At 34.7% G+C, this 18,804-nt stretch overlaps 1 protein-coding gene across 1 annotated transcript in view; it reads left to right on the top strand.

The window, feature by feature from the left end:
• TAF15 (TATA-box binding protein associated factor 15) overlaps positions 1 to 18,804 on the top strand; it is a 35,470-nt gene that overhangs the window by 1,450 nt on the left and 15,216 nt on the right. Inside the window, exons 2-7 of the mRNA XM_015559249.1 lie at positions 7,205 to 7,244; positions 8,680 to 8,731; positions 8,818 to 8,902; positions 8,987 to 9,089; positions 12,385 to 12,575; positions 13,876 to 13,996. Coding sequence (XP_015414735.1) covers positions 7,205 to 7,244; positions 8,680 to 8,731; positions 8,818 to 8,902; positions 8,987 to 9,089; positions 12,385 to 12,575; positions 13,876 to 13,996 — 592 coding nt within the window. The remainder of the gene's footprint in view (positions 1 to 7,204; positions 7,245 to 8,679; positions 8,732 to 8,817; positions 8,903 to 8,986; positions 9,090 to 12,384; positions 12,576 to 13,875; positions 13,997 to 18,804) is intronic.

Here is an 18,804-nt window from a genome sequence, read left to right as displayed (position 1 = left end):
AAACAAGAAATAAGTCCTTACCGTAAAGGTACCTAGACGTACCTAGACGCTGGTGCGTCTTACCAGGTACATAATTTGGGATGAAGTCTGGTAAAGCTCCACAGAAGTACATAGAAGCATACCCTCAGGAGGGTATGTGACCCATCCATCCATGGTTAAAGAGAAATATTCTCCAGTCCTCATGGAGAAATTCACCAGCTTTCAATGGGAACAGTGCTCATTAAAAACTTGGTCTTGATTTTTAACATAATTGTTGGTATAAAATGATGGCTTAATTTTATAGCAGTAGATAGCTTTTATGGAAAATCAAATTTTAGAGGTTTACCATTTGTAAAATCCGAGAGTTTCAGTGTGTCAGCTGGTTTACAAATTACCAAGACACCAGATTTTTGTCACTTTGTATTTTCAGGTTTTTTTTTTTAACATCAAGATTGGTTTTCACATGTGAAAATGATTTTAAGATTGCTCACATCTAAATCAGTTAAGCTAGAATCTTTAAGTTCTACTTAGCATCACATAATTATAATGTGTATAAAATAATACTTTTGACTTTGTAAGAAATAGGGGTAATGCTTTTGACTGGTTCTTTGATGAATATTGTTAATAAACTTAATAGTAAACTCCCTTAAACAACTAATGGCATTAGATTTAGTTAAGTCCTTTAAACATTCCAAACTACACGTATAAATTTAATCTGTCAAGTTGACTCAACCACACCAGATGCCTGACAGTGTAAACTTATAAAGCCTAACAAAATATAAGCACTTGTGTAACCAGTAAATCAAAATTATATTGTCAGGCTCTCAGACATTCAAATGCTCTTTACAAATGTGAATTATCTAACATCTTTCAAGTTAAAATTACAAATCTAATATCAGTTATACATATATTAAAAATTAAAGGTCAATTTACTTCTCATTTTGGCAATATAGCAGACCAAGATAACTTGAAAATCCTCTATCTATAAACACCTAAAAGTGTAAGAACTGACAAAAAAGGGGCACAGTTCCCCCAGCTACCAGAAGCGAAGTAAAAACTATTATGCTAACTTGGTGGTTGCCCTGGAGAGGAGTGTATGGATCTCATCATTTAGAAATGATTTCATTGCCCAAGTAACTAAAACTGGACAGGAGATGAAGTCTTGAGACCATTAAAGCTAGGTAATGGGAACTAAGACCCTTACATAAGACTTGGCTGTTTGAAGGACTGTACCTTTGGTGAAAGAATGAACTGGAAAAAACTTGTACCTACCAGCATAAGAGATAACAAGAATGCCTGGACTGGAGTGAAAAAGTTCTGAGAATTCGTAAACTGGAACCTGTGCTTCATACAATTTGGATGTATATTTAGGCTAGTTATGGGGCCCAAGAACCTTAAGGAAATCAAGATAAAAAGTGGTTCTGGGTTGGTAATAACCTTGGGGCTCCTGGTACAGTGGAACCTCAGTTCTCAAACTTAATTCATTCTGGAAGGCTGTTTGAGAAGCGATTTGTTCGAGAACCAAATCATTTTTTCCCTTTTAGAAATAGGTAATGCAAATTGAATTAATTAGTTCCAGGTGCCAAAATGATTCCCTGTTTTAACCTTTCTTATATATTAGTACATGTCTATTGTACTGTTTAAACTATAAACACTTTAAAAACAAAAAGAACATCAAATGTAAATGAAAATTTAACAAAAAGGAAAGAAATGTACAGTAAAATAATGAAAAATTGCCCGACCAGTGTGGCTCAGTTGTTGAGCATCAATCGACCTATGAATCAGGAGGTCATGGTTTGATTCCGGGTCCAGGCACATGCCAGGGTTGTGGGCTCAATCCCCAGTGTGGGGTGTGCAGGAGGCAGCTGGTCAAGAATTCTCTCTCATCATTGATGTTTCCAGCTCTCCCTCTCCCTTCCTCTCTGAAATCAATAAAATGTATATATAAAAAATAGACAAGAGAAAGGATAATTATTGGCTATTTCATACACTTTTCTGTAGTAGAATTATACCTATATCTAAATTATGCATCCTTTTTTATGTCTGAAGATATTTATTCAATTTCTTGTTTCCAAGATATTAAAAAATTCTTAACCTTGAATTAAACTTTAAAGATTAATTTCTTCAAGTATACCTTTTTTTCTCTCTTTTTTTATTGATTTCAGAGAGGAAGGGATAGGGAGAGAGACAGAAACATCAATGATGAGAGAGAATCCTTGATTGGCTGCCTCTCGCATGCCCCACACTGGGGATCCAGCCTACAACCCGCCCTGGCTGGGAATCGAATGGTGACCTCTTGGTCCATAGGTAGATGCTCAACCATTGAACCACACTGGCTGGGCCTTTTTTCTTAAATTTACCGAATCACCCCTACCAGCCTTAAAGGAATCACTTTTAATACTCACTCTAGGGGTGTCTCAGGTCAGCATGCAGCATCTTTGCTATTCCACATATTGCTGCCTCTGAAATGCTGTCACTGGCTGGCTAACTGCTTTTCTTTTATCCAAGGCAACACAATAGTTTTTCTACCTTTTCAATTGCCTGTGATCATTGTTTCTTTTACACCCTTAGTAACACTGGCACTCTTTAAAAAAAATGAATAAATTTTTATTGATTTCAGAGAGGAAGAGAGAGGGAGAGAGATAGAAACATCAATGATGAGAATCACTGATAGTCTGCCTTCAGCATGTCCCCTACTGGGGACTGAGCCCTCAACCCTGGGCATGTGCCTTAACTGGGAAATGAATTGTGAACTCCTGGTTTATAGATTGATGCTTAACCACTGAGCCACACCAGCTGGGCAGCATTAGCGTTCTTGTTGACTTCTTTGTTTTATGATTTTCCCAGCAACAAAAGCATTATCTCCTTTGTTGTCAGAGAGCTGCTTTTTGTCATGCTGAGGTATCAGTATGAAAGGGTTGACTAGTCGAGAAAACAAAATTCGGTTCCACATTTTTTTCTGTGAACAGTTTGGTTGAGAACTGAATTGTTTGAGATGAGAGATGTCCCAGAAATGAGGTTTGACTGTAGAAACAAATGAAAAACCTTTCCTGGAGGAAATTTCACATCCTAGGTCACAAGACATCTTATAGAAAAAACATGCCTTAGAAAAGATAAGTTCACAGTAAGAAAATTGCAGAACTCTAGGATAAACAATTCACCAAAATGAGTGTTAGTGACAAATGGGATTAGAACCCCTAATAGGTAATCTGAAAGTGAATATTATGTTTGAAATTATTAAAAACCTAAAAGAAGAAATCAACCCTAAGACCGAGATACTATGAAAAACCACATGTAAATTTGAAAAAGAACCAAGTACAACTTCTAGAAATAGAAAAAAAAGAATAAATTGAATTGTAGATAGACCTAGTAGAAGAAATAGTGAAGGGGAAGATGTGATATAATTTACCCAGAATTCAATTCAGGAAGGATATGGAGGTGAAAAATGAAAGATTAAGAAACATGTCAAAAAAAAAAAAGAAACATGTCAAGTAGATTGAGGAGTCCTGTCATACATTGAATAGAAATTTGAGGAGAAAATGGAAGAATTAAAAGATGGTTGATAATTTTACAAAACTGATGATTTTTAAAAAATTAGGTAATGGTTTCAAACAAAAGTCATAGCTAGATACACATGTAAAGCTGCAAATTGAAATACCAATAACAAACCTACTAGAGGGAATAGGAAACTGGTAAGATTGAGAGACTTAAAACTTTAAGCTGGAAAATATTGAAATCCTTGGAATTTAGAGGAAAAATAACCATTGATTTTGAAATTTTTACCAAAATAAGACTAAGACTGCCACTTTTATATCTTGGCTTACAGAACTAATAAAATGTGTTAAATCTGGAATGGAGGAGTAGAATGCAAAATAAATAATGTGGCGGAAGCAAACAGTAAACAAAAAGCAAATTATTGAAGATGAAAATGATTACATTTAGAGATTTTAAGAACGTGGCAGCAAAAGAATGGGGGAAAAGTGGAGCAAAATAATAGGTGAAGGCTGATTGGCATGTTATTAAGATTCTTATATTCTAACGGAGGTTGAAGATCATTTTGAACTTTGCCAAGAATACATGTTAAAATTGAACATAATTATGAATGGTGACTTATTAAAACAAATTGAAGGTATCACTTATAAAGTAGTAAAAGGAAAATGTAAACGTTCAATAGAAGGCAGGAAAGGAGTTTAAAAGGAATAAAAACACCAACCCTGGTAAGTAGAAAGTCCAATATTAGTGGGTAGAAATAAGAAAAGTAACAATAGTAAAAGTACAGAAACAATTTAAAGACAAAGATTTTTCACATTGGAATAAAATGATCTAAATGTGCTGTTCAGAAATATGCCTAAAATATAAGAAATGTTGAAAGTATAGAGATTGGAAAAGATTGAGCAGGAAAAAAACAAAAAGGCGATTATGTTACCAGCAGAATAATGTGTGGACATTTTAAATGATAGTTTTTATGTAATGAATGTTAAAAGGAAATTCACCAGGAAGATATAAAACGATACTTTTATGTGCCTAACATTAATTATAGCCAATATGAAAGCCAAAAAAATGATAGTCAAATAGAGTTTTTAAACCTGCCTCTCTGTAATTAATAGGTTGGGCAGACCAAACATTAGTAAGAATATGAATGATAGAACTAATAAGCATCATCTTATAGACTTGGGGAATTCATTTAACAGAAATACACAGTTCTTTTTAAGCACATAGGGATATTTATGCAAGTAAAGTTTTTTTTCAAGGAGGAAAAGCAACAAAACAGCAAATCCTAACAAATACTAGGAATAATATAGAAAATGCCTTTTCTTACTGCAATGGAATATAATTAGAAGACAAAAACAAAGAGAATCAAACCCTATACACTTGGAAGTAAAAGCACTTATAAATAATTCATGGGTCCAGACACAAGGCCCAGGTGTCTACTTGTAATGAGCAGTTGTTTGAAATGCCCTAAATAATTATAAACTGATTTTCTCAGATGAATATAAACATCTGTATCAGACTCAAGTATTTATACTAAGGGTCAGACTTATTGGTCAAAAGGTTTATTTTTATATCTTCAGCAGTTTTATTTTATTATTTTTTTTTCACAGTGTAAAATTAATAACATTTCTCTTCTGCAGTTTTAAAGTCAGCTAGCTGAAGACAATTTCACAGGGCTGAAGTGACTAGGTTACAGTTAAGGACTCAATACTAGATTTGAGCTAGGAACACATGACCTATGTGTTGTGCACTTCCATAATTTTGCCTGAATCAAAGGGATATACAGTGGGGCCTTGACTTACGAGTTTAATTCGTTCTGTGACGGAACTCTGTAACTTAAAGTGAACGAGTGAGACACGTGATGCTGGGCTGATGTTGTGGCATTCACTGTGAGGTTCGCTGCGCCAGCTAGTGGTGGGGTATCTGAAGCTGGCTCGTAACCTGAAAAATATCGGCCGAGAGACTGCTCGTATCTTGAAAAACTCGTTAGTCGGGACACTCGTAAGTCAAGGCCCCACTGTATACTGAGATCCTAGACTCCACTCTTGTCACAGAGAAATCACATTCATACTTTTGGATATAATTTGACCAGCATGCATCCCTAAAGTATCTTAAATTTTATTCACATTACACCTATCCTGCCCCCCCAATAATTCTTTTCCGTTTCTTATTTGATTAAAGCTAACTTTCCCCTCATTTGATAGATGCATATAATTGCTATGGTCTAGTTAGAGTCTTTATCCTTTTCATGTTTTTCTTAACTTGCTTAGCTATAAATTTAGTCACTTACTACCATGGGCATGGCAGTGATGCAGTTTTTTCTTTTTTATCTCAAGTAGCTTTATGTCTTTAACATTCATAGGAGTAGTTTGTGTCAGGATTGTATTCAATATTCTTATAATTAAGGCTTAAAAAATAATTTCAGTCTGATTGGAAAACCTAGGAAAGAGCCAAATTTGATGTTACCCAGTTAGTAACTATAGAGGCCCATGCAAGAGTATAGGCCTTCCTTCCCCCCGGCTGCTGGCACGCGCCTTCCCTCCGGCACCTGGAACCTGGGCTTCCCTCTAGCTGCCGGCAGGGACCTGGGCTTCCCCTGCAGCCCTGGCTTCGTCTGGAAGGTTGTCCGGAAGGACATCCGGAAGGATGTCTGGTCTAATTAGCATATTACACTTTTATTGTATAATAATGTTTTCATACTGTAACTTTATATGAGTTGAATGAAAAAGTCACTGATTTAATTTTTGGTTGGTTTTCAGAACTGTCCAACAAATGGTTGTGTTTCAAATTGGGTGAGGTTGGGTCTAATGATCAGCAGTTTGACTAAGTGTCATTTTTTGCTTGAAAGTATTTCATATAATACTCTTAAAACATTTATATTTTAATTATAGTTTACATTCAGCATCCTTTCATATTAGTTTCTGGTGTACAGTATAGTGGTTAGACATCTTATAGTATATTGCTCTTATTCATCATTAATAAACATAGGTCATTCATTTGACTCTGAGTAGGAGCCTGAAGGATAGAGCCTATTAAAAAGTTTTTGATAAAGCATACATTTTGAAGTATTGAGAAAATACTTTTCTTTTTTTGACATATATTACTCAATTCATGCCTTTCTTGGTAGATTTTATTACCAAAAAGGAAGCTTGAAGTAGGTGTTGCTGAGTTGCTATATCAATTGGCTAAGACCTTGAAAGCTTGGTAAAGTTATATTTAAACAAGTAATAGCTGCTTTTATCAAGTCTTCACAGATGTTTTTGTTGCTGCTGACAGCCAAGGCAATCAGTACAAGGGAATGGTAAAGATGTTAGGCTGAGAAGGATATGGAAGTAAATGTAATCCTGGCATTTATCTTGTCAGAGTATCTTCCCCCTTTTTGGTCCTGGTTAGTTTCAAGATGTCTCTTTGTATATAAAGGTAATTTAGCTTGAGCTTTTGAGTTTTTGTTAAAAGGATGGATTTTTCACTGATCATTTCACATTTGATCACTTGGTCCTTGTGACCATTGGGACACGTTTGTGTAGTAGTTGTTTTCAAAGATATAGGTACTATAAACAGCAAATACTATTTGTACAGATTTCTCCTTGCACAATATTTTTAATTTTGTTTTTTCTTTCTGTAGTTTCTTTATATGACATTTTCTTATCACATTATTCTATAAGGTCTAAAACCAGCCTTTGAGGGAAGCATAATTTAAAATCAGATTTAAAATTCTTTTTATGTGTTTTAGATTCTGGAAGTTACGGTCAGTCTGGGGGTGAGCAGCAAAGGTAAAGTATACATACGTTTTAATACCATGAAAGAGTAGAACTGAAAAAAAGATGAATTTAGTCAGGCCTTCCCACTTGAGATTTGGTATTCGGATGTCTTAAGAGAGTTAAATATTAGCTCTGCAAGGGAAAAGAGTCAGCCTTTGTAAATAGGTGCTGTGAAACATTTCCTCCCTTTTTGAAAGACTGAATCAGTGAATATAGATGCCTCCTGGAGATTAAAACAAACCTTACAGGTATTGTAAAGATTGTTTTCTTTGGAAAATTTAAAAAAGAAACAATTATTAAAAGGATTTAAGCAATGAACTATAATAGGTTCTTAGAAAAAGCATTTCATATTTTTATTGTATGTAATACGTTCATTTGGAACAGATTTTCTAGAAGCACTATAATAGAAATGGTTAGCATTTTTTAAAGACTCATCATGCTCACAATAAAAAGTATATTTTTATGTGAATGTTTACATGTAGTAGAGTTCTCATGCTTACTAGAAATACAGCCTTCAACTTATACTATAAATGTTTTGTAGTTCACTTTGAGATACTCAGGATAGCATCTCAGATATTGGTTCATGAAAACTGATTTAATTTTTTATTCTCATAGGATAGTGCTAATCTCATAGTAGGCAGCTAGCAAATGTTTATTCAATGAAATAGATTTCTCAAAATTAAATTTTGTTAGCACTTGAAAGCTCTAAAATGGTAAAATTTTTTGTAAATGTTTTAAGTTTCCTTTGGCATATAGTTAGAAAGTTTGTTTTTGACTTGTTAGAACTTGTTAGGCAAAATTAAAGACACTTCTTCAAATCTGAGGAAGTTACATTTATTCAGTCAAATTGTATTCCAGCCTGTGTTTTGACACTGGGGATACAAAATAATCTTATTTTATGATACTATTCTGAAGATACACATAATTCTAATTACCATGGCACGAAAATTAAACTTTTAGTGCTGCCCTGTGCCTTTTCTAGGAAATGAAAGGCAGATTTAAGGCAAATAGTAGGAAGAAATTAATATGTCAAAACATAAAAAATTGATTAAAGCACTGACAATCATCATTTTTTTCTGTCAGATATTTGTTACGGGTTTTGCTGCCTTATTGTCCCTCCTTCCCCACCTTCCAAGCATAATTCTCTGGTGAAGAGATTTTCCATCTCTGGTGAAGTTTTGTTTAATTGTGGGGGATTATCAAAGGAAAACTTTTGGTGTTTGTTTGGCATCCAAAAGGCCTGGGAATGACTTCATTTATGTCTTTAGTAGTCTTTGATCATCATGTTTCAATTTACACTCAAGAGATGGGCAGATTGACAGTTTCTCAGAAAAGAAGCTTATTTTGAAAATGAGGATAGGGTTCTTCAAGCTGTTAAATTTGCTAGTGCCAATGTTAGCAAATTTCTTTCAAGTAGTACATCCTTTTTTTCTTCTTCTTTTTACAGTTATTCTTCCTATGGAAATCAAGGCAATCAAGGTTATGGACAAGCACCACAAGTAGGTTAAAATACAAATTGTGTTCTTTATAAATAGTTATTTTTATCTTAAGTAGGTAATGAAACTTGTATTTACCTAAATTTCAGGGCTATTCTGGTTATGGGCAAACTACTGATTCCTCATATGGACAGAACTATGGCGGCTACTCCAATTATGGACAAAGCCAATCAGGTTGGACTGGTTTGTTAAATTTGCTACTTTACAAATTAAAAAAATCAGAAGCTTTACTAAGTGGTATATCCATCCAATCTTTAGGTTACTCACAATCCTACGGTGGTTATGAGAATCAAAAACAGAGCTCATATGGCCAGCAATCTTATAATAACCAGGGACAGCAAAACACGGAATCATCAGGAGGGTAAGGAAACAGTAAAAGTACTGAGATTGTGGTGGGCAGTGGAAATAATACTTCGCGTATTAAACAGGTTTCAGCAATATACTCCTAACTAAACATGTTTTTCAGAAATGTTTTGATGGAGTATGAATTTCACAGTGTTATTGTTATGAAGAGTGTGGAAATTGTCAGCATTATCATTTAATACTTATGATGTGTTATTTGTAAAATGATTTTTTAGCTGTAAATGAATGCATATGAAAGAAAAACTTGACCTCTCCTTTATGCCTGAGATTAAATAAAAACTTACCTATAAAAGACTTTTCAATGCTTTTATTTCTATTTTATTTTTTAACTATTTTTAATGTATCATTTTTTTGAGGGACAAAAATATTTTAAAAAGTGCCAAGACCTGTTTAGATACCCTAAAATATATTTTATTAATGTAAGTATGTGAATATTTGCCAGCAAGTTTATTGGTTTTATAGTTGTGGTTTTTTAAAAATATACTGTTTTTCGGGGGGAGAGAGAGAGAAACATTGATTGGCTGTCTTCTGCATGCTCCCTACTGGGGATCAAGCTTGAAATCTGGGTATATGCCCTGACTGGAAATTAAACCTGAGACCTCTCAGTACATGGGGTGATGATGCTCAACCAACTGAGCCATACCAGTCAGAGCTTATTGGTTTTTTTTTTAACTTTCAGATTTGAGGAGTCTGTACTTATTATTAATTTTAATAATAGTGATTTGCTTTTTTTTATTGTTCTTTACATTTTGTGAAATGCTTTTGTATTCTCTAATTTGATTGATCCTTGAACACCAGTATAAGATAGTACCAGTAATTATCTCCATTTTATAAAATTAAAGAAAAGCTGTTAAGATCACATAGTTTGTCAGGTTATACAGCTAAAACAATGAAGGAAAAACTATAGTCACTAGTATTTTCTCTTGCAGCAAAGAAAATTATTCTAAGTGAAATTCAAATAGAGGCAATGGGGAAAGATTTGCGAGTTCAGACTATCAGTTTAATGAGAGTGCTTTGAAAAGTAGAGAGAGAGTACAAATGTAGGGGCTAATGTCCAGAAAGCATGCTACATTGGAAGGAAGAACTTTTCAAGCCCTACAGTAAGTTTTAAACTTAAGAAGAACCCTTTTATAAAGATACATTTTTGGAAGTGTCACACGTAAATGTAGACCAAAGAGAAATGTTAGATTTCGGTTCACAACCAATTAAAAATATTTTAAAAATTGATTTTAGAGGAAGGGAGAGAGAGAGAGAAACATTGATTTGTTATTCCACTTATTTATGTATTTACTAGAGGCCCAATGTACAAAATGCATGCAAGGGGCTCGGCCCTAGCAGCCGTAGCTTCATCAGGAAGCTCCTCCTTCAGGACCGGTCGTTCTGCTGTTCAGTCTAATTAGCATATTAGCTCTTTATTATATAGGATTAGTTGCTTCTTGTATGCACACTGACTAGAGATTAAACGCAACTATTTAAAAAGTGAAGTGCTAGGGTTCTGACCATTAATATAATATGTTTTGAGTAGGAAGTTGGGAAACATACTGATTGTTCTGATTATCGGATGCAGAATAAGATGTGGCTATTCACTTATAGACCTTTTAAAAAAGTAAATATTAGAACTCAAATCCAATTAAGTGTTCCTTTCAACATCCCCATCCGAAGGCAGGTAATTAATAGGCATATTGCAAAGAACATACTTAGAATTTCCTTTTTGAATTGCCAGAGATAATAAGAAAGCAATGTTATTATTTGGTAGTTAGACTTCTTTTCAGATAAAAAAAATGGCATCACAAAGCGAATTCCCTTTTTCTCACTCAGCACACTATAAATACCTAAATGCATACCTGTTTTCTAAAATATATTATCATTGAAGATAATTAAAAGAATGTACTCTTAAGATGAAGAAGAATGTGATGATGAATAAGTTGGGTTTAGTGCAGTTTTTTTCTTGTCTATAAAACCATTTAACCCCCCCCTGTACACAACTAATTCCTTTTAAAGAAAAAATTTGAAATGTAAGCTGTGTAAGGTTTATTTTTAAGCTGTACAGCGTCTCTTTTTCTATAGTTAACACACTACCAAATGTCTTTAGATATCCCTGTCCTACGGATGTTTTCAATAGCCACTAACTTTCCTGGTATAGTATGGGAATTGTATATTCGTATGGCAATTTAAAGCAGGTTCTTGTTGGTGCACAGCACGTATATAGGGATGGTAGTTTTTTCATCTTCAGTTGTCTGATGCAGCTTATACAAAATAATTGTTCCGTTACTGACTATACCACTCTAATTGCAAAAAATGTTGCAGCTGTTTTATTGACATTCTGAATGCTTCTAAGTAAATATACATTTTAAAAATAAAGAGAATGTACTGTAGGTTCTAAAGATAATTATAAAAAGTAGTCCTGCCCTGCCAGTGTGGCTCAGTGGTTGAGTGTCAACCTGTGAACCAGGAGGTCACGGTTCCATTCCCAGTTAGGGCACATGCCCAGGTTGCTGGCTTGATCCTGAGTAGGAGGTGTCCAGGAAGCAGCTGATCAGTGATTCTCTCTTATCATTAATGTTTCTCTCTCCCCCCTCTTCCTCTTTGAAATTAAAAAAAAAAGTAGTCCTTAAAACATTATGAGATATTGCCTAACTGATTTGGCTCAGTGGATAGAGCGACGGCCTGCGGACTGAGGGGTCCTGGGTTCGATTCCAGTCAAGGGCATGTACCTTGGTTGCAGGCACATCCCCAGTGGGGGGTGTGCAGGAGGCAGCTGATTGATGTTTCTCTCTCATCGATGTTTCTAACTCTCTATTCCTCTCCCTTCCTCTCTGTAAAAAATCAATAAAATATATATTTTTTAAAAAGATATTTTACATTAAAAAAACCATTATGAGATTAAAATTAGGTGATGTAGAGCCTTTCAGTATAATTATTAAAAGGACTCAGTACTTGTGGCATGTGTGTTAAAGAATTGACACTACTGTACTTTGTAGCACCTTTAACTTTTTAATTTAAGAAGATGTAAAAATCATATTGATTTTGTTGCTTCACTATTTTCAAAGGTGCATATGGTTTTTCTCATAATGTGGCACCTCTTCAAGGATAGTTAAATTGTTGTTTGAAGGTCATTCTATTGGTGATAAAGGAGACTTTATAGATAAAAGAACCAAATGATTTTCACCACAAAAAAGTAGTTAATATGGGTCAGGTCTAGCTAGTCAGGCCTTTTATGTCAGTCTCAGTCGACTTGCTACAGTAAGCATAATCCTTCTATAAAAACTCTCAAGTTCTTGATTTCTGTTTAGCCAAAGTGGAAGAGCGCCTTCATATGACCAGTCAAACTATGGTCAACAAGATTCGTATGGCCAGCAGTCAGGCTATGATCATCAAAGTTCATATGATGAGCAGTCAAATTATGACCAGCAGCATGATTCCTATAATCAAAACCAGCAGTCCTACCATTCACAAAGGGAAAATTACAGCCACCACACACAAGGTAAGATATACTAACCTCTTATTTTTTTTCTTTACTTACAGAATTACTTACATATTGAGTTTTGGATTAAAAGACCCAAATAGGAGTCCTGGCCAGTGTGGCTCAGTTGGTTGGAGCATCGTCCCATACACCAAATGGTTGTTGGGTTCAATTCTGGGTCAGGGCACATACCTGGGTTGTAGATTCATTCCCTAGTTGGGTTTTATGCAACTATTGTCTGGGTCCCGAGTCACCTTCTATGGCTGTCTAAAACGTCAGTGTTCTGATTGCGGTTTCTGCAGCCTTATTTGAGTGTTGCCTTAGACTGTCTGACTGGACAAATAAACTCTCTTTGCCCTATGTTAACAAATGCAGATTTTTTTTTCTTTCCTCTTTGTTATTCTCTTTCTCTTTCTCTTTCTCTTTCTCTTTCTCTTTCTCTCTCTTTCTCTCTCTCTCTTTCTCTTTCTCTCTCTCTCTCTCTTTCTCTTTCATCAGTAAGCATGTCCTCAGGTGAGGATTTAAAAAAAAACACACCCACAAAACCCAAATAGGATTTCAACTGTAAAAGTTCGGAGTGACTGTGACCATATGTTCTCTCTCATGGCTATCAAAATTAGTTTAGATTCCTATTTCAGCTTCTTGGAGATTCCCAAATGGTCACATGACTTTTGGATTGCTGATACATTAATTTCCTTTTTGTCTTAGACAACTTTGATCATTTGGCAAATGCTGCTGTTATCAGTTCTTTTGGAAGTGGTAGTATACTTGATTTGGGGAAATTATGATTCTATATTAGCTTTCTCTGACCTCATATTAAAAGGACCAGTCATTCCTTCTTCTTTTCTGATAGCACATTACATATACAACTGATAGCTAGGAATCTGTCCTTGCCAAGAAAAGGCAAAAGTTCAGTTTTAATTTATACGTGGAGAGTTAAACTTTTAAAATGCTTTTTAAATTGATTTTTAGAGAGAGAGGAAGGGATAGGGAGAGAGAGATAGAAACATGGATGTGAGAGAAACATCCATTGGCTGCCTTGTGCATGCTATGTACACTAATGTTGTACTTTAACTCAAACTATTCTACATCACCATCACCATTTTGCTGTCTGACTTTAACTGTTTGACACAAATATAATTCCTGAGCACATTTAATTCCAGATGGTTTTATGATGACTTGCATTTGAGTTCTGTGCACATATGCCATTTTCCAAAGGACATAATAGTGTAACCTAAAGAGCCATTTAAGATTGTTGTGGGAAGTCTGTGTTAGAAATCAGAATAGTTATTTATTTATGCACATATTTTCTTTTTTATAGATGACCGTCGTGATGTGAGTAGGTATGGAGAAGATAATAGAGGATATGGCGGGTCACAGGGAGGAGGTAGAGGGCGTGGGGGATATGACAAGGATGGAAGAGGTCCTATGACAGGATCAAGGTAAGTTTTCAGGTATAAATGTCTACATTTCTTTTCTCTTTCTTTTTTAATTTTAATTTTGGTTGTTACTTAGCTGGTTTACTTCCAGCATCTAATGTAATTAAGAGGCTTTAAGGAGGTTATGTTGTAGAGAAGGGGGCAAAAATTCAAAATTTATTTTCAGTCTTAAGATGTTGCATAAATTACCTTAGAATAGATTTATGTTAGCAGTTAGTTTGTATGGTGTATATTAAACACCAGTGGACGAAAGTCCCCTACTATAGAGACCTAACTATGTTTTACCTGCCTAAGCTTTAGAACCTAAATGTTAAAAGATGGCTCTGAGAAATCCAAGCATTTTGTTCGTAAAAAAATAAAAGGTAAGTTAATTGTAGACTGGAGGGCAGAGGGGCTTTTCCTTAATCTTGAATCCCCTTGGGAAGGGAAAATATTAGGAGGCAATAACAGAGTATAAAAATGAGGTTGGTAAGGAGAGATTTAATGTAACCAAAACATTTTGTTCCTCTTCTTTAGTAAATAAATATTGAAATAATAAGTGCAAAATCATATACCATTGTGTATTTTGTCTAGATTAAAACTGTGGAAAAGGAATGACTTTGTAAATCAGCTTTTCTATCTCCATTGCCAGTATTATCAGGCTTGCTATTTACTATGGCATATGTTATGAAAGCTGGTTTTAAAATTGCATTTAAGTTATCTGTAAATTTAGCACTTTGACCATAAAAACAATAATGAAAAAGTAGTTGTCATTTATTGTCCTCAGATGAGGTGTGTAGGTTATAAATTTGTGTGTAAAATACACAGGCTTAAAAGATAATTTATATTCCTTGGGAATTGAAATTGTCAGTGGCTTGTTAACCGACAATAATAATGTATCAGTACTAGTTTACTCTTGTCCTTGTGGGACTGAGCCGGTTGTCTACCCTGCATGTGAGTGACCTGAGAAACACAGCCAGTTATGCATAGCATTGTTACTTCTTCAAGTGAACCAGGAATTTGATCTCACTGACAAAATAAAAATCTAAACATAATTGATAAACTTTTTATAAGACTTGAACATTAAAAGCCTTTTTATTGATAGCCAAGATCAAATTACTAAAGTAAAACAAGTATATTGTATGCTTCTTCATTGTCAAAGAGAGCAGTTAGCCATCATTTGTATATAAATGAACAATGTAAAGTGACACAGGTGCTTACCTAATAGCCTCCCTCCTACCTTAAAAACAGAGTTAAAACAGAATTCCAATCAAGATAAACAACAGGCATATTTCCCAATTACTATGTTTTGGATAATTGTCTGCCTTGGAATGATCTATATTTTATAGTATAGTACATCACAGGTTTAATTTTCTTCATAAGGAAGCTATAATTATGTCTGAGTGATAGAAGAAATATATAATTTATATAATTTTATCTTGGACTCATTTAAGAATCAGAGCTGAAAGGACTTTGAATGATCCTCCTGACAAAGGAGTGGAGATCCATACCATAACCAACCCAGAAGCCCCATTTTAAAACACTTTATAACCTATTTGGCAACGTATTTCAGTATAAGTTTTAGTTCATATGCTGAATCAGATATTATCTTCTTGATTTTCATATCTTTTTATTTAGTCTTAGAACCTCTTTAAATGAAATCTTATGCAGGAGCCTACTATATATTAGTTAGGTCAGAATGCCAATCTGGTTCATGTCAGGGTAGGAATGGGGGAGGGATCTTGCCCAATATCTGTCTACTCGAGGCAACCCTTCAGCCAATAAATAGAAACCCATATGGAATGTGATAATTATTCTCTGTATTGGGTTGGCAAACTTTTTATGTGAAAGGCCACATAATAATTTAGATTTTGCAGGCCATACTGTTTCTCTTACAGCTATTCAATTCTACCGTTGTAGCATCAAAGCAGCCTTAGACAGCATATAAATGAGTAAACATGATTGTGTTCCAATAAAACTTCATTTATGGGAAACTGAAATTTGAAGTTCATATACTGTCATTGTGTCACAGTATCTTGCTCAAAGATGTGCTAAAAACAAAGCTCATTTGTATGAGTATTTTGAAATCAAATAAAAATTCTCAGTTTTAGGATTTTTTTTACACATGGTTTTACATATAAGTACCAAAATACCTAAACATTTGTTGTTAGTCTTCATTAATGCTTGCATTTGTGTTTCTATTCATCTTACTTAAAAATAAAATATCAAAGTTAAAAATATGATCCTTTTGGGGCTGTGTGAAGGATATCTTGCATTAGTTGGTTTATATTTGAAGAAACGGGTGAGGGTGGGATGTGGTAAAGGATGGGATGCTCGTAGACTCAGGTTGTATGATTGCTTGACTGGAGGAAGAATTCAGGCAAAAAGGAAACTGTCAGTTTCCCATATATGCAAGAGAAATTGTGAAAGTTATAGAGATTATAGGAAACAGTATGTTGCTTTGAAAAAGCAGTTTGCAGCAAAAAGGATTGAATTTCTAATTGTCATCTAAAATAGATCACTGACATCTTAGTGGATTCTAAGTTTAAGGCAATAAATTCTCTGTTTTTAACTTCAGGGTTGTGATGAATGCATTACAAAAATGCCAGAACTTTATAGATAACAGTTTTTCATTAGTATGTCATCAAGTTAAAATAACCATTTCAGGCTTTAGTATCTGAGGCCTAAAATAAGTTGTTTTGAATTTTCAGTGTCTTCTTACAAAAGTTTGTGGTGAGCTCTCTTAAAAATGTGCATATGTTCTGGTGATTGTCTAGAACAATGTTGCTCAATAGAAATATAATGTGTGTCACAAATGTAAGCCACATATGTAATTTTAAATTTCCTAGTAGTCAAATAAAGGTAAAATTAATAAATAATAAGTTTTATTTAATGTATCCAAAATACTTAATCAGTATAAAAAATAGTGTATATTCTTTTTTGCATACTAAGACTTTGAAATCCATTTTGTGTTTTACATTTAGACTACCTTTCAGTTTAGACTATCCCACATTTCAAATGGTCAACAGCTACGTATGACTAGGGAATAATGTATTGGACAGTACAACTCTACAATATAGATTCTTGATAAATGCTGAATCTAGAAAGCTTTTTTAAAAAATATATTTTATTGATTTTTTTACAGAGAGGAAGGGAGAGGGATAGAAAGTTAGAAACATCGATGGGAGAGAAACATCGATCAGCTGCCTCCTGCACACTCCCCACTGGGGATGTGCCCACAACCAAGGTACATGCCCTTGGCCGGAATCGAACCCGGGATCCTTGAGTCCGAAGGCCGATGCTCTATCCACTGAGCCAAACGGGTTAGGGCTAGAAAGCTTTTTTAAACACACATATAAGACATGGGAGGAGATGAAACAAATATGGCTACTGTTGAGAATGCTATTTACATCCGTTGAACCATTTACATTTGGAATTAATGTTTGAGTTCTTTGTAGCTCAGATATTATATTTTGGCTTTACTATTATGAAAACTCAAGCACAGTATAGTTTGTTTGTTTTTAAATTAATCTTTTTCCAGTCTTAGCCAAATCCCTTTTTTTCTCTTGGTACTGAATTTTCTGGGAATAAAGATTTCTGCATTGTTCTTTTACTCTTGGCAGTTTTGACCCTTGAATAGATATATTTAGATATTTTTAAATTAAAGATTGGGAATAAAGATTCTGTCAAAGAACTTTTTTCTTCTTGATAAGTACCTGAAATTAAATCTGTCTTTTCTAAGCTCTACCTTAGTGTAGGCTGCTCATTGTGATTTAAACTTGGGACAACCATTCCTGCATTTGAGTCAAGTGTATTCAGTTGACCTGGTCATCTTGGCTCAGTGGTTGAGCATCGACCTATGAATCCTGAGGTCATGGTTTGATTCCCGGTCAGGGCACATGCCCGGGTTGCAGGCTCATTCCCATCATCATTGATGTTTCTATCTCATCACTCCCTCTCCCTTCCTCTATGAGATCAATACAAATATATTAAAAAAAAAAAGTATTCAGTTGGTTTCCTCATGCAGGGGGCATTCACCTGTAACTTTGAGTATAAATACCTCTACTGCTTCACCTTAAAATGTTCTTTCTTTAGGAATTTTTTATGTGCACAAATTTGCTTCCTTTTCAGGGAGGAAAACAAATTTGTTGTGGCAAAGTCTTGATTCATAGATGTTTACATATGTTTATGTCTTAGTTTGCTGGCGAGGCCTTAACTTATATGAAAAAGGGACTTGTAACTTTACTGCAGGTTTGAAAGAAAGATTCTTAACCATAAGCCGATCTTCTTAAATATTTAATAGTGAGTACTGCTTGAGGTTTATTTACTGTATTTAATATAAGAAATTTCTTATAAGAGATTATAATATAACTAGCAAATACGGAATTTTCGAATAAGAGAAAAATCATTGAAACATTTGAAGTTGGAAGAAAACCTTTTTAGATTATCTAGACCAGTGCTTCTCAAACTTTAATGTATATATTAATTTATTGGGGGTCTTACTAAAATGCAGATTCTGATCATTAGGTCTAGAGTGAGGCCCAAGATATGCTCTTCCAAGACTTAGGCAGGCTCAGCTTTATGCTGCTGTTCTATGGATGGCCCTTTGAGTAGCAAGGATAGAGACCCTTATTTGTAAAGGAAAATTCTGAAGCTGAGGGAAAATTAGTGTTGTCCAAATTTTCAAGATTGATTAGTGATAGTTAAGACTATCCCCTGGCCGGTGTGGCTCAGTTGGTTGAGTGTCGTCCCATGCAGTAAGAGGTAGCAGGTTTGATGCCCTGTCAGGGCACATGTCCCGGTTTGATCCCAGTAGGGAGTGCAGGCGAGGC

The sequence above is a fragment of the Myotis davidii genome, unplaced genomic scaffold (genome assembly GCF_000327345.1).
Source record: "Myotis davidii unplaced genomic scaffold, ASM32734v1 scaffold574, whole genome shotgun sequence".
In the NCBI taxonomy this organism is placed as follows: Eukaryota; Metazoa; Chordata; class Mammalia; order Chiroptera; family Vespertilionidae; genus Myotis; species Myotis davidii.
The sequence above is the reverse complement of the archived record's forward strand: the minus strand, read 5'-3'. Positions and strand labels throughout refer to the sequence as shown.